The sequence below is a fragment of the Puma concolor genome, chromosome C1 (genome assembly GCF_028749965.1).
Source record: "Puma concolor isolate L17-30 chromosome C1, mPumCon1.1.hap2, whole genome shotgun sequence".
Classification (NCBI taxonomy): Eukaryota; Metazoa; Chordata; class Mammalia; order Carnivora; family Felidae; genus Puma; species Puma concolor.
Genome location: NC_141674.1, coordinates 9,764,362 through 9,779,200, shown reverse-complemented (window position 1 = coordinate 9,779,200; position 14,839 = coordinate 9,764,362). Strand labels below are relative to the sequence as shown.

The window sequence follows — 14,839 nt, the reverse complement described above, 5'->3', positions numbered from 1 at the left end:
AGTGAGCAGGGAAGGGGCAGAGAGAGTAGGGGGGAGAGAAAGAATCCCAAGCAGGCTTGGAGCTGTCAGTGCAGAGCCCAATGCAGGGCTCAAACCCATGAACCATGAGATCCTGACCTGAGCTGAAATCAAGAGCCGGTTGCTTAACCAACTGAGCCACCCAGGTGCCCCCAATTTGCATTTTTTTAATCCTGAATTCTTTTTCTTAAGTTTATTTTGAGAGCAAGAGAGTGCACCCCAAAACTATAAATAGATACTAAGCTTCACACCCAAATTTGATCTTGTTATCAACTCCATGATCACACGCAAGGAAGACTTTCTGTGACAATGTATTTAGCAGCTAATATAATTGCTAAAGACAAATTTGGCATTTTAAGCCCCCGTTCAAAACTCCAAGATTGATTTATAGTTACTCCCTTTTATTATTTGTTTTGAATGCCAGTGAGAGAGACACTCTAATTTTGACCCCATTGGTAAACCTACAAAAATTACAATCCACAATATGTAACTACACGAGGAGAGTTCCGGAGAGTTCCGTGTGTAAAAGATCAGAGCTGCGGCTAACCAGCGCCACGCTGCCCACAGCATAAACCCCGGGCAGCATAAACCTGGTAGAGATGAATGTGAGACTTTGGTCTACACTAATGCCAACATTATTAGGCTCACAGAGAAGGTACCAGAGGCAGGGGGGTGGAGGTAGAAGCCCTCAGCCCTCACAGGGATCCTCAGACGTTCTGCCTAAAACCAGCAGTCGCTTGACTGCACAGAGAAACAGGGTCTAAAGATCTTATATGTTAAAAGCAAAAATACAGCCAACAGAACCAGAAAGGGCATACTCTCCACCTCAAACTGGCAAGAGAATGAAATCTGAACCTAAGAAGCCAAACGGTAGGAAAAAAATAACAGAAGGCACAGGAACTGCATTGTTGCCCGTTCCAAACTGTATCGCCACTTCAAACACTGCACGATTGGTTTTGGGGTTCTAAACACCGGTGAACAAAACAAACCAGTCTGTCTTCATTTTTGTGGCAGGTGGTGTCTCAGGAAACCTACAAAAGACTGCAGCAATAGGAAGGATTAGAAGGACAAGGGGAAAGACTGTCACTGCAGCTTTAACAGAAGGGGGGGGGGGAGGAGGCATTTTAGCCTAAGTAGGCATCCACTGGTTTTCTTTTTAACCAAAGCAAAGCTAATCCTCTGCAACTACACATAACTGGTGTCACACATTTAATTTATTAAACCCAGCAAATTAGGTTTAGACCATTCAGACACTGATTAATCAAAGCCTGTAAGCGAAAGTTTTTAAAGTATTGAATTTGCAAGGACTTTAGATATCATAATCTTATTTTAGAAACTGGTATTTTTATATACCACACACACACAGTATCATGATTTTATCATTAGAATAAGTCTCTAACCTCTGAAACTATTCAAAGATTCTGTCTGTTCCCCTCTCTCTCTGCCCCTCCCCTGCTTGCATGCTCTCTCAAAAGTAAATAAACATATAAAAAATAAAAAAATAAAATATATTAAAACAGGGGCGCCTGGGTGGCTCAGTCAGTTAAGCGTCCAACTTCGGCTCAGGTCATGATCTCACGGTCCGTGGGTTGGAGCCCTGTGTCGGGCTCTGTGCTGACAGCTCAGAGCCTGGAGCCCGTTTCACATTCTGTGTCTCCCTCTCTCTCTGCCCTTCCCCTGTTCATGCTTTGTCTCTCTCTGTCTCAAAAATAAATAAACATTAAATATATATATATATATATATAAACATAATACTTAAAATAACTACACATGTACCAGCTTATTATGAAAATTTCCATTAAAATTTTTTTTTAAATTTCAGGGTCCGTGGCTACAAAAAAATGGGAAGTGGAAATAGATACAACAGATGCTTCAGAAGGCTGGGAATTTTCTAGTCTCTTACCCATAACCCTTCAAGACGTTTAATAACCCTTCTTAATATATGTGCCAAGTTTTAACCTTTTAAAACAAAGGTGCCTCTTAACTTAGAGAAAAAAAGGACAGAACAGAAAGGAAAATGCCTTTGGAAAATGAAAGCACAGATTACAAAGCGGAGGTTTTGTCCAGTTTACCATGTGTGTTTGAGGCATGGGGGTGGGATGTTAAGGATTAAAGACTAAATCTTGGGGCACCCAGTGGCTCAGTTAATTAAATTATCGACTCTTGATTTTGGCTTAGGTCATGATCTCACAGTTCATGAGATCAAGCCCCAAGTTGGGCTCTGTGCTGACAGTGCAGAGCCTGCTTGGGATTCTGTCTCCCTTTCTCTCTGGCCCTCCCCAGCTCGCTCTCTCAAAAATAAAGAAACGTTTTTTTAAAAAGACCAAATCTTTAAGGACAGAGTAAATACTCTTATTAAAAGTTTCAGGTAAGGTCGCCTGGGTGGCTCAGTCAGTTAAGCATCTGAGTCTTGATTTAGGTTCAGGTCATGACCTCACAGTTCACGGGATCGAGCCCCGCACTGGACTTTGCGCTGGCAGCACGGAGTCCGCTTGGGAATTCTCTCTCTTTCTCTCTGCCCCTTCCCTGCTCACGCTCATTCACTCTCAAAATAAATAAACTTCAAAAAAAAGTTCAGGTAGAAAAGGCTGTATTACATTTGGTTACAAATTCAAGAAGTTTCAAGATTCTTACATACGCATACATGTTCCAAAGACTCTGCGGTGGAATAATTACAATTAAGAAACCACCCCCTGCCCCTCGTTAGGAAAATTCAAGAGTGCACAAGGACAGGTTAGGGCAACTCCTTTCTCGCTGGTTCTTTTCATGCCTTTCCTCCTAAATGAGTCAAGCCACTAGAATGGGAACAGCAAACAAAGTCTCTTAACAAAGTGCTGCTTCAAACAGTTCAAATGAGCTCCTCTTAATAAATAAAAAAGCTACTACCCCCTCCACCCCAATAAACACTTTGACAAAACAAAACAAAAAAAATAAATAAAACAAAGTCCCTCTCTTTTGTTAGTGTCACATCGTAAGAGTGAAAGAAACTAACAATAAGCATGATTTAACCCCACAACAAATCAGAACTGCACTTGCCATCAGTTTCTAGATTTAATTTTTGGAGTGTACGTAAATTAAAACATGTTAATGATCCAGAACACTCAGCTTAAGAAAACTTTTTAAAAATTATATTGTATTCAGTTTAAGAGCCCATCATTCTCCACAAAAGCACACTGGTCCAAGAAGGAAGCAGAGCAACACATCATCATCTTGAAATCACCAATAAGACTAAGTAAAAAGAGCTCCTCCCTGCCCACCGTCCACACTGCACAGGGACCTAGGCCAAGGCAATGTCTCGCTCTGTTCTTGTGGTTTCTAAAATGACTTCAAAAACAATGTACAACTTAAGAAAAATGGAATGAATCCCATTCATCTGAAGCCCAAACCAACAAATGCCATTAAAAAAACACTTAACAAACAACAGCTAACAAGGGACAAAAACGTAATGTTAGTGTTTTTAAAAACTGTTTGTTTGAGGTGCTCAAAGGAACACAATAAATCTCTTCAATCCATAAACCCCCAAAGCAAAAATAACTGAAGGCATTAGTTCTCACCATAAGGTAGCTTTCTAATACCAAAGGCTTCACTTAATCACACTGCCTGATTATTCAGGATTAAAGTGGGCAATTCTACAGTGAGTAGTGAAAATACATCCTGGCTAATTAGTAAAGCCTTATAAAACACTGCTACTTATTCAGTATAGCTGTCCCACTCAGAAACACTACGAATAAACACTGGATTTAGGCAAGACAGAGCCAAATATTGTAGGAGCCACGTGAACTTGGGCCAACCACATAACCCCTGCCCCAAGCACCAGTTCCCTCATCTACAGAAAAGGATCCACTCCTTGCCGGGCTACTGGGAGCATCAGCAATGCTGTCTACAGAGCACCAAGCACAGGGCCAGGCACGTGTGACACACACTCATGGAGTCACTGCCGTCACTCCCGCCATTAACAGAAAGCAGCGACTCGACACAGAACGACGGGATGCGCAGGTTAAATGTCAAATCACGAGATAGGTCCGAATCAAAATACATCAGAAGGAATGAATTCCAGCCAAGAACCCTTGTAAGGTCTGACCGTGTTGGAATCGGAGTGGCAATAACGAGAAACGGCTGCTTTCAGTATTCATTCATCTTTTTTACTTTGAGAAACAACGGTAGTGTTTTCAAGTAACTCTTGCTTCTCCATTCAGATTCCCTAAACTGTGTCAACCAGCTTATTAACATTAATCAAATCAAACTTTAGAACTCTCCTTGGCAGCATGTAAAACGTGAACAGACAGCGTGAGTGCCACGCGAGCACGCCAGCCTATCTGAAACCAACACGGGCAAACACTTCTTCCAGCCTAAGGTTGTCTGGAGAACCACTAACGTTTAACCTGCATCACGGTGTCCTTGGAGCATTTACCCAATTCCTCACTTCTTCACAGGCAACTTCACATATACAACTATAGTCCCTTCTGTAATTCTACTAAGCGCATGTGTGCAATAGCCGCTCTGTAAACCAGAACACGAAACCACCTAGTTCAGAAAGGAGGCACTCCATGAGTTTTAAAAACAACAATTAATCTGTAATTTAGAAAAAGAACCTAGTACTCCGATTTAGGGAAAGCACGGGAAATTGTTTTGTTTTTTTACTTTCAAATTATAACTAAATTTTTAGTATCAACTAAACTACTTTGAGCTCATTGCATTAAGGGTCTCATTTCTTTTTTCCTTTTAGAAAACTTAGTCATGATCAAATCTATCTTCTGGATTAGGGTAAATTTTACCTTCCAATTTATATATGGACAGGAGACCCAGAATAACAGCCTAAGTACACACGGAGCACAGCAGATTTCCTAATATGCTCAGTTATGATGTTTGAAGCAGTTTTTAATCATGGCATGTATTAGGATTTTTTCCAAGCTCATCCACTGAACTACAGTTGAAATGTGCAAAAGGCTTTGAAAAATTCTAGTTAATCCACTTAATTTCCCTATGAACAAGGTTATACATAGCAAACATGAAAGGTACAAAGCTACCGACCAATTTATTACCTAAATTTGGAGCAAATCCGTAGCAACAGAATTAGAAATTAAAAAAAAAAAAAAAAAAAAAAAAAAAAGTCCTGTCTCCAACTATTGAAAAACTACCAAAACTGTATCAAGCTTTTAAAAAGAGGCCACCGTAGGGGCGCCTGGCTGGGTCACTTGGAACAGCATGCAATTCCTGACCTCGGGGTTGTTCAGTTCAAGTCCCACGTTGGCTGTACAGATTACTTCAAGATTAAAAAAGAAACTTTTTTTAATTCAAATTAAAAAATAAAGACAGGCCATGGGAACAGCAACATGGACCAACGTGGCACGCAACCATCAGAGATGGGACCCAACGCTCAGCAAAGGCATCACTCAGCCAGAGACAAGTGAGAGCCATCGTGGGGACCAACCAGGACACTGCTCACTTGGGTTCAACACGGCAGGCTTGCAAGCATTTAATGCTGAGGCCACATTTCCACAGGAAAGTCACCACCTCCAACTGCCCGTGCCCTACAAGCAAACAAGAACTACCAAGGAGTGCCCTTGAAGTAGGCACAGGACCTGCCCACCAGATGCCCACAAGGTTCAGGGCCCATCTGCCATCATCCTCAGGCACCACGGCCAGGCATCCATCATTCAGACAGGCCTCTGCCCTTCAGCTTTGGCCAGAGCCTCAAAAAGAGCCATCCGGGGGTGCCTGGGTGGCTCAGTCGGTTGAGCGTCCGACTTCGTTCAGCTCAGGTCAGGGTCTCGTGGTTCGTGGGTTCAAGACCCACGTCGGGCTCTGTGCTGACACCTCGGCCTGGAGCCTGCTTCCCATTCTGTGTCTCCCTCCCTCTCTCTGCCCCTCTCCCACTCATGCTCTCTCTCTCCGTCAAAAATAAACAGACATTAAAAAGAGCCATCGGCTGCTATAAGACACCAGGGCGGCAAACACCACCGAAGTACCCTTGTCCTCTCAGCTTTTACTACACATATTCCTTAATTTTAACTTTAAACGGAACCAGTGTCGTCACATCTGCTGCTGCTGCCCGCCCCATGGAAACCTGGACGAAAAGCAGCATATCATGTAGAAGAGAAGGCATGGAAAACCTGGGTTCAAGTTCTGACCTGACGGCCACCGGCAAGGAGCTTGGACAAGTTACCCAACCTCGCTAAGTGTCGGTCTCCTCCTCCGGGGAAGGTGTGCACACCACAGAAGTAGAGGCTGAGCAGGAATGCCCGAGGGAGAGAGCGCAGCACTACCTGGGGCTCCCGGCTGCAGGCCCATGGGCCGGTGCCCAGGAGGGAGCATGCTCCATGCCTCCGTCAGAGCCTCTCGCCACATCTGTCTTTTACCTGTTGCCCAGCAGCGACCCGTGACCTCCTGTGTCCCCCCGAGTTTTTCCTTCCCCAACTCATGCATTGGTCTTTCCTCCTTCCCTCCTCAATATCCTTCCTAGAAGTCCCCCTCACTGTGCGCTGCTTCGTCACTACACAGCAGCAGCACGTCCTCCCGCCTGCCCCCCTCCCTACCCAGGACCCCCCCCAACACACGCAGACTGGAACACCTAGTGAGCCTGACCTGCACTGAGCCACGTTAAGATGGATGAAAAGCTCCTCCCTGAATGTTTTACTCATCTCTCTAATTTTCCGTACCAATCCAGCCACTAAGTGCGGTGAGTGCCTGGCAGAAACAAAGGCCAATACGTCCATTTACAGAGCTGAGTTTCATGACACAACCACACTCGTGCGGGTTTCTAAGTGGCCCCTCCATGCACCCACCACCTCCCCTCTCCCGCCCCGACCCCAGCAAGAAATTTCCCCAACTGCTGACGGAACCTCCAGCTTGGTCCCTCTCCCTGGAGCTGAACTTGCCCGGGCCCACCCCTGTGTCATTCATGCCAAAGCCTCAGAAAGGCCACCTCTGGCTACCCATCTACAGTCACACCGTGTCTCATACACATGAAACGTGACAAAACTCATACTGTTCACTGGCTGACTGTTCATCCCCCTACTCTTTAGAACATACGTTCCATGAGAGCAGAAACCCTGGCCGTTCTCGTTCTCCGCTGTAACTTGGGCACCTAGCAGTGTCGGACACGGCAAATGCCCGTCACATCAGGGAGACCCTCCAGACCTCCGCCACTTCTCCGACCTGCTGACAGTCCCCTAGGGCTCCTGCGCACATCCTCCCCACTCTCGTCCCTCCACCCTTTGGAAAGAGACCACCCGGGGAGCCCAGCCGAGTCCCCTTCTCCTTCCCTGTTGCCCAGACACTTTGTTTCCTTAAATGGCCTCAGACCAAGACACTCTGCATGTGGCTCTCTTACCTCCCATTCAAGTGTGTATATAGGCTTTGTCACCTCTGGAGAAGAAAGAATTCGAAATATGTACAACTATAGAAAACTGTAAGTATTCTTCCCGGTACCACGGTTTTTTACTTGAATGACTCTGATTACAGAGATACGTGAAAGATTTCCTCTTGAAACGGATTATAATCTAACTGTTCTGTGAGTACTACGAGTCACCTAGATAAATACTATAAACTAGTTGGTATTCTCAGGGACTATTTACATTCTTCTAAGCCTCTCGGGTAACCTTAAGGAGCTATATATACTCTTCCAATTCACTGCCACTTCTGGTATAAACTGCCTCCTTCACTGTCCAGCTATCAGGCATCAAAACTATTTGCTGCTAGAAATACCTCCTCATCGCTTGTCGGCCTTTCGGCTAAGATCAAGTGTAGAAATACCTCCTTCTCTCGAATCTGTTGTGAGCACGAAAAGGGTAGCAGTAGGCCTAAAATAAGGGTGAAGGGCCACAGTTAGGCTCTGCCATGGGAAACAGCAGTGGAGAGGCCCGCTGCTTAGTTTGGGCTTACAGAAATCCTCCACAAATACCAGCTGATTAAATGAGTCACAAACTCGGTAGTTCCTCCGCAAGAAACACGAACTGTCAGCCACATTCCATCGGTGGCACTTACTGCTCCAACGGACAGGCGTGCGCCAGGCTGTTCTGTATGATCTCGTTTGTTCTTGACAGCAACCCCACGAGGTTAGGTAGCACAGAGACTACTCCGCGTTAGGACGCCCATTTTTAAAGCTATGGAAACTGGACCCCCAGAAAGGTGACACGATTTCCCCAGTGATACACCTGGTCAAAAGCCCGGAGCCCCAAGTTCTGCATTCCTTCCACTAAGCCCATCTGTGGGAGCCGCTATTGTTTCCTTAGGGGAAAAGAACTTCAGGTAAGGATCTTCTGTAGCCAAGAGACAGCAGGGCAACACCACATTCGGATCCTGCTCTTACGCTCTGTACTTTAAAAGCACTTTTGCCAACAGTCATTATTTACTGCTAACACGCAAATTCCATCTCTTCTCACAGTAACGGCACAAATCGAGAAGACGGTAAATCCTTGGAAATACGTTCTAGGTTACTTCACAGATTATAATCTTCCTACAGTTCAAGTCGAAATTGCTGAAACATCTGACACTAAAAGCCCTCCCTTCTTCTCTACCTGGAAAGGCTGATCTGTCCCATCCAAGAAATTCTCATGCTCAATCTCCTAACAGGCTGCTCAGACATGTAAGAAGCTAGGCTGAATAACAAAGCTGAGAATCCAAAATTCTAGTTTGAAATACCCAATGTATGCACATCTTTGGCCCATGGCAAACCTACACGATCCCTGGTCAGAGACAATATGAACTGTATTCTCACAACACTGTGCTCTCTTCCTTCGCTACAAGTTTGTGTGGGTCTTTGTTTGCCAATCAACCAATATTGATTGAGGGCCTGTTCCATGCCAACCATCCAGGCGCTGATCAGCAACTCGCAGATTTAATGTTGGTCTCCCCCAACTAGACTCCAGGCCACTGCTTCTTTTCTGCTCACCAGTGCACACCATACAACCTAGCAGAGCGCCTGGCACACGGCAGGGGCTCAAGAAACATTAGTTGTAGGGCACCTGGGTGGCTCAGCTGGTTAAGCGTCCGACTTCAGCTCAGGTCATGATCTCACGGTTTATGAGTTCGAGCCCCACACCGGGCTCTGTGCTGACAGCTCGGAGCCTGGAGCCTGCTTCGGATTCTGTGTCCCTCTCTGGACCTGCCCCTCCCCTGCTCATGATCTGTCTGTCTGCCTGTGTCTCTCTCTCTCTCTCTCAGAAATAAACATTTTTTTTTAATTTTTTAAAAAAGAAGAGAAACATTAGATGAATGAAGGAACAAATGAATGAATGAGTAAGAGAGACAAAAACAGAGAGAAGAGGCCACTCTGTAAAGGAAGCAGGGCTTTTTACTGCCCAGAACACGCCTCATGACCCACTAGCGATGTGATGAATTCTGAAAGGCGCCACATGCATCGCACAGCTGTAGGCACAGCAGCTGTCATGCAAAGGAGCCGAGGCCCAGAACTCTGAAGAATTCAGCCCTTTGTTTCTGTCTGCCGGCCTCATAGCCAAAATGAAGCGAAGGCCACTGTCAGTCTACCTGTCAGCTGCGTGCCTTCAACATCTGGCTTTCAGAATTACTAAATTAACATGCTACTGGATGAAATTTATGTCGATTAACTCTCTGACATCACTGCCTGCAAAACTATTTAAATGTCTGAGGTCACACATAAGACCTAAACGGAATCGAGTTAAAATGAACAGTTCTCCGTTTCAGGTCTTTGCAAGCAATAAATTAGCTTTCAGAGTATTTAACTTAAAAGCAAAAAAGGTTTGACTCATTATTTAAACTCTCTTAAACTTCAGGACTCTACCAGTAAGTGGTTCAAAACAGACTGTTAAGTTCCAAGAGTAAGCTTCATGCAAGTATTTTCATTAAAACCTAAGATTCAGTGGATTATAGGCTTCCCAGAGTTAAGTACAAACTACTTCACTCAACAGGAAAACCCAGCAATCTAGGCATGTATAAAAATGAACATGTGTAAATTCATCTATCACTAATAAAACAGAAAGTTTATTTTCAGGTGTTTTTTTTTTTTTTTCCACATCCATCTAAAAGAAGAGAAAATAAAATTCAGGAATAAATAAAAAAGCAGAAAATGATGAAATGTTCTAAACATGCACACTAAAGTCTGTTGAACAGAGAAAATCCTGAGAGAAGCTGCGAATAAGCTATGAATATATCTAAATATATGACTAGTTATACTTAGCAGAGTAAAGATCTCCGCTTCCCCTCAAACTCTAGTCCCTGCAAATAAATCGCAACTTACCTGGAGAGGCTGGTGGCATCACTTACAAAAAGAACACTAAATAAAGGAACTAAAATATGTAAACAATTATTCACTAAGCCTAAAATCAACAAAAATTGTAAAACTCAGTTACAACAGTAGAAAAAACACTTAGGAATTTTCTAGACCCTGATCATCTGATTCAAGATCAAAGCATTTAATGACCTAAAAGAGTGACAAAAATAACATTCAGTAAATTAAAAACATGTATTGAATAAAAGACCCACCAACTGTCTCCTGGGATGAGTTAGCTGTATTCACGTTACACTGAGAAATACAGAGAATATGTAATGGAAAAAATCAGAATGAACGTCTTGCCTATGTTTTCAAATATTATTTTTACATTCCTCCAAAATCAGGTTTATGTTATGATTTTATTTACAATCGGACTTCCACAACTCACTTGGCAATGTTCTGAATAAAGGACGAACTCGAGAGTTCTGATGACTACAAAAATTTACGTAAGACCTAAAGCAGGCCAAAAAAAGGGGGGAAAAAAAAAACGAGCAAAAAAGGATTTATATTAGTACGAAACTACCATACCGTGCCTTAGCTTATATTCAAACTGGGCTCTACGAAAGATTCGCGAATTCACATTAAAATTCGTCATTAAAAAAAAAAAAAATCCCAACGTGTCCGAATGCCAGCTGGAAACATGATACATCCAACCAAACTATTTTCCTACCCAGAAATTATCCCCTCCCCCTTATAAGTGTGACTACGCTTTGCCTTTTGTTCGAAAACATCGTAAAACAAACTAAAACTATTAGAGTTGAGTCAAAAGTGACAAAACGGCACAGTCTTCAACTTCCATTTTGTTACTGGCCTAATTTCGAGGTCTGCTGCGCTCAGACCTTCACCCACCCCAAGTGTTGCAATCGTGCGCAGCGCGGCGCGGCGCGGCCCGGCCCGGCGCGGACAGGAGTGGCGGGGCCTGTCCCGGCCCGGCCCGGCCCGGCCCCGCGCCGAGGGCAGTGAGGAGCGGCGGGCCCGGCGCCGCGCGGCTCCGAGCCGAGGCGCCCAGCTCCGTCCGGGGCCGGGCCGGGCCGGGGCGGCGCGGGGGACAGAGCGGCGGGGCACGGCCCGCCCGGCCCGCTCTCTGCCCCCGGAGACGAGCGCACCCGCCGCCGCGCGCCCGGCCCGGCCCTGGCCGCACGAATCTGCAGACCTGGAAATGTCACCCTCGGAACACATTTCGTGACGCGTTCGCTGGCGAACGGCACACACAAAAAAAGCTAAGAATACGCCGGGTGCGCAGGGCTTTGGAAGAGACCGGCCACCGCTCCCTCCCGCAAGTGCGGCTATTCCGGAGGTTCCGAGCGAAGTGACAAGTAGCCCTCAGCCGACCCTCCCGGCGCTCGGTCCGCTCACTTTTGCGCGCCCGGCTTCTCGGCCCCAAGTTAGCCAAGAGCCCGAGCGCGGCGTCCGGCCGTGATTCAGCAGCGGCCCTGGGGAGGGGAGGAGGGAGGGGGACGACCGGGGGCCGGGATCGCGGGCTGGGGCCGGGCCGGGCCGGGGAAGGTCACGGAGCGCCGCGGGCTTCGGCCGAGCCCGGGCCCGGTCCGGTCCGACGGCGGCGGGGGAGCCGGGGCGGCGCGGGCTCCTACCTTTCCTGCTTTTCGGGGAGCTCCGCTTGCTCCGGGCGCTGGCTCGCTCTTCCTCAATCGCAGCTGCTATCTCGGGGTTGTCTTCCCCATTGTACCAGACCAGGAGCTCCTCGCCCGGCGCGATTGGCTGCGGGGAGAGAAGAGACAGGCGCCGGGCCAATCAGAGCGGCGGTTGTTGGCGGGGCGGGGCGGGGCGGGGGCGGCGCTCCCAGTTGGGGCGGCGAGCCAGGCCAGCCCGGCAGGAAGGGCTCCTTAACCCTTGGCGGCCGCGGGCAGGGCCCCTCTGCTGGAGGGAGGACCTCACTTCCCGGCCCGCCTCCTCTTCCCCCGGGTCCGCGCGGGCGGACCTACGGACCTGGCTGGGCGCGACCGCCGTCCACTCCAAACTGCCCTACACTACCGAAGCAGCTCACTGTTCGCAGCCTCACGACTGCCCACGCAGAAGGAAAAATAAAACACGGAACCATTTTGCCCACGAAATCGGAGCTGATGAGAAATAGAAAGCGTAATTTAACAGAACCAGGTGCTTTGGGAAGAGAAGTGTTGAACGCTAATTAATTACCAGCGTACGTTTCGGATGCCAAGAGCAAGTTCAGCATGTTAAGGAAGAAGTGTATGTCATTGCACATTTAAAAACGCACAGCTAACGAGATCACGGAAATGCTAAAGTAAGAGGCGGCACGGAAGACGCAGGCGTCCGCGCACTCTACTCTCTAGGATCTGCCACCGACCTGCTCGAGCCCAGGGAGAAGCCACTGCCTCGCCCTCTGCACCAGACAACTTTTAAATTCCTAAAAGTACCTCACAGGTACTATGCTCCTAAAACATTAACTCTTAACAGCCATGTGAGTAGCGAGGACATATACCACCACCATGCTGATTACGCCTAGAGGATCCTGAAGAAAAAAACACACCGAGTGTGGACACATCACATTCCTCAACAGAATTTAAGGAATGGCTTAGTGGTTTCTCATCTATGCACAATGACTCATCTATTCAGAAAGTTCCAAGAGTAACAATACAAGTAAAATTCCAAGTAAAACCCACTGAATAAAGTCAGAATCCATCAGCCCATACTGATACAAATAAATGAATGAAGTCAATAAGGAAAGCTCTTCCTTAAAGTAGATCCCAACTAATCAATGAAAAACAAATAATGGAATTCGAAAATCACCATTTGGCAATCAGTGCAGTAATAATTGACTCATCAATAGATGCTAAAACTAGGAAGTAAATTTTGGGTGTAACTGACTATTAGCATGGTCTCAAAATATCTCCTCATAGAACATTCATTAATTACAAAGGGAAAAACAGTATCCTTATAATTACATAAATCAACATCATGTGCCTCCTGACATAACGCACAGAAAAGAACATCACTTATGGAGATCTCTGCCTGAAGAGCATAACCATAATTTAATCATGAGACCTAAGAAAAGCCCAAACTGTGCGACATTCTACAAAATAACTGACCAGTCTCTCAAAACTGAAAGGTTATAAAAGATAAAGACTGAAGTACTGTCCAAACTAAGGAGACTGACAAGACATTATAACTGAATGCAACTGAGCATTCTTTTCCTATAAGGACATAAACGGAACAACTAACAGAATGTGAAAAGGTGTATAGATTAGCTAATAAAATATTGTGTCAGTATTAGCCTCCCGATTTTGATCACTGCACTATGATTATGGAAGGCGATGGCCCTGTTCTTAAGTGCAGGTGAATTCCATCAGAGATGCCTGTTGAGAAACAGCATAGCTCCTCATTTGAACATACCTTCCCATCTAGATAAAGCCCTTGAAAGTAGACATTACTTTGTTTCCTTCTCTGCAAAACTCAGTTTATATAGTCCAAATTTAAGATATTCTGAATTCTTTAAAAGAATATAACGACTGTTTCTTTGCTCCCCCCCAGAAGGCTAAAACCTGCCATGTTCTCATCTTTAAACCAATGTACTATTACTTTCCTTCTTGAATCAGCTGCACCTAAACCAAAAAAACTTAATCTAATATATGGGCTTTTAATGAGTTGAAGTAATCATTACAGATGTCTTTTGGCATTCTGATGAGCTAAATCTGTTTCTGCTGAAGGACAGGCTTTTTTATTTAAGTCAGCTATTTCTAGTTCCAAATGTATAGTTTGCTTCTCTACTATTTTGTAAGCCACATATTTATGAAATGGTGGTATCCTGTAATATTTGAAATGATTAGGGTTCATATAAGCAAGTGAGGACTTCAATAAGACCAAAGTAAGAAAAGAAACATGCAAAGGAGGGAGGCAAAGTTATTCCAAATTTATTCCTAACCTAAACAGCATAACAGGAACAACGGCTACAAGACACCCACTGGGCATTTTCAAGACACCTCCCAGACTCTGAGCTTAAGTTTCCTTGCTCATCCACTGCAATCTTCTGCACAGTACTAACTGTACTAGCAACTGTGTGAAGATAAACAACACAAACTCTTCATTTAGGACGGTACGCCTTTGTTGCAAAGCACACAATGTAAAAACACAACAGAATCTGTTCTTAAATCTAATATAACATGTCTAAATAGCTAATGAGCTGGTGAACATCTAGGTTAAGAGCAACCCGATTTGTTAGCTGTTGAACAACCTGCAAAACTGTTAGCAAGTGGGAGATTATTGTATTATGGAGTTACAGCCTTCCCAACTTCGTAGTAAAACAGCTACACAAGAGACCTTTATGAAGAGGAAAACAATTTATTTTATTTATAAGAGCACAGTTAAGATCTTGTAAGTCAAATTTCAGAGAAGAAAAATTATGTCCTAAACACATTAAATACAAACCCACATTTTAAAAAGTAAAGTTGATGGGGTGCCTGGGTGGCTCACACAGTTGAGCATCTGACTTCGGCTCAGGTCATGATCTCGTGGTTTGTGAGTTCGAGCCCCACATCGGGCTCTGTGCTGGCAGCTCAGAGCCTGGAACCTGCTTCGGATTCTGTGTCTCCCTCT

At 45.3% G+C, this 14,839-nt stretch overlaps 1 protein-coding gene across 10 annotated transcripts in view; it reads right to left on the bottom strand.

Moving 5' to 3' along the window:
* The window catches only part of PRDM2 (PR/SET domain 2), a 124,494-nt gene that overhangs the window by 59,264 nt on the left and 50,391 nt on the right, over positions 1-14,839 (bottom strand). For 8 of the 10 annotated variants that reach the window (XM_086715733.1, XM_086715726.1, XM_086715727.1 and 5 more), the window contains one exon: positions 11,863-11,989. The exons of the other annotated variants lie outside the window; for them this stretch is intronic. In XM_086715733.1, the coding sequence (XP_086571859.1) occupies positions 11,863-11,989 (127 nt within the window). The remainder of the gene's footprint in view (positions 1-11,862; positions 11,990-14,839) is intronic. 10 annotated transcript variants of the gene reach the window in all.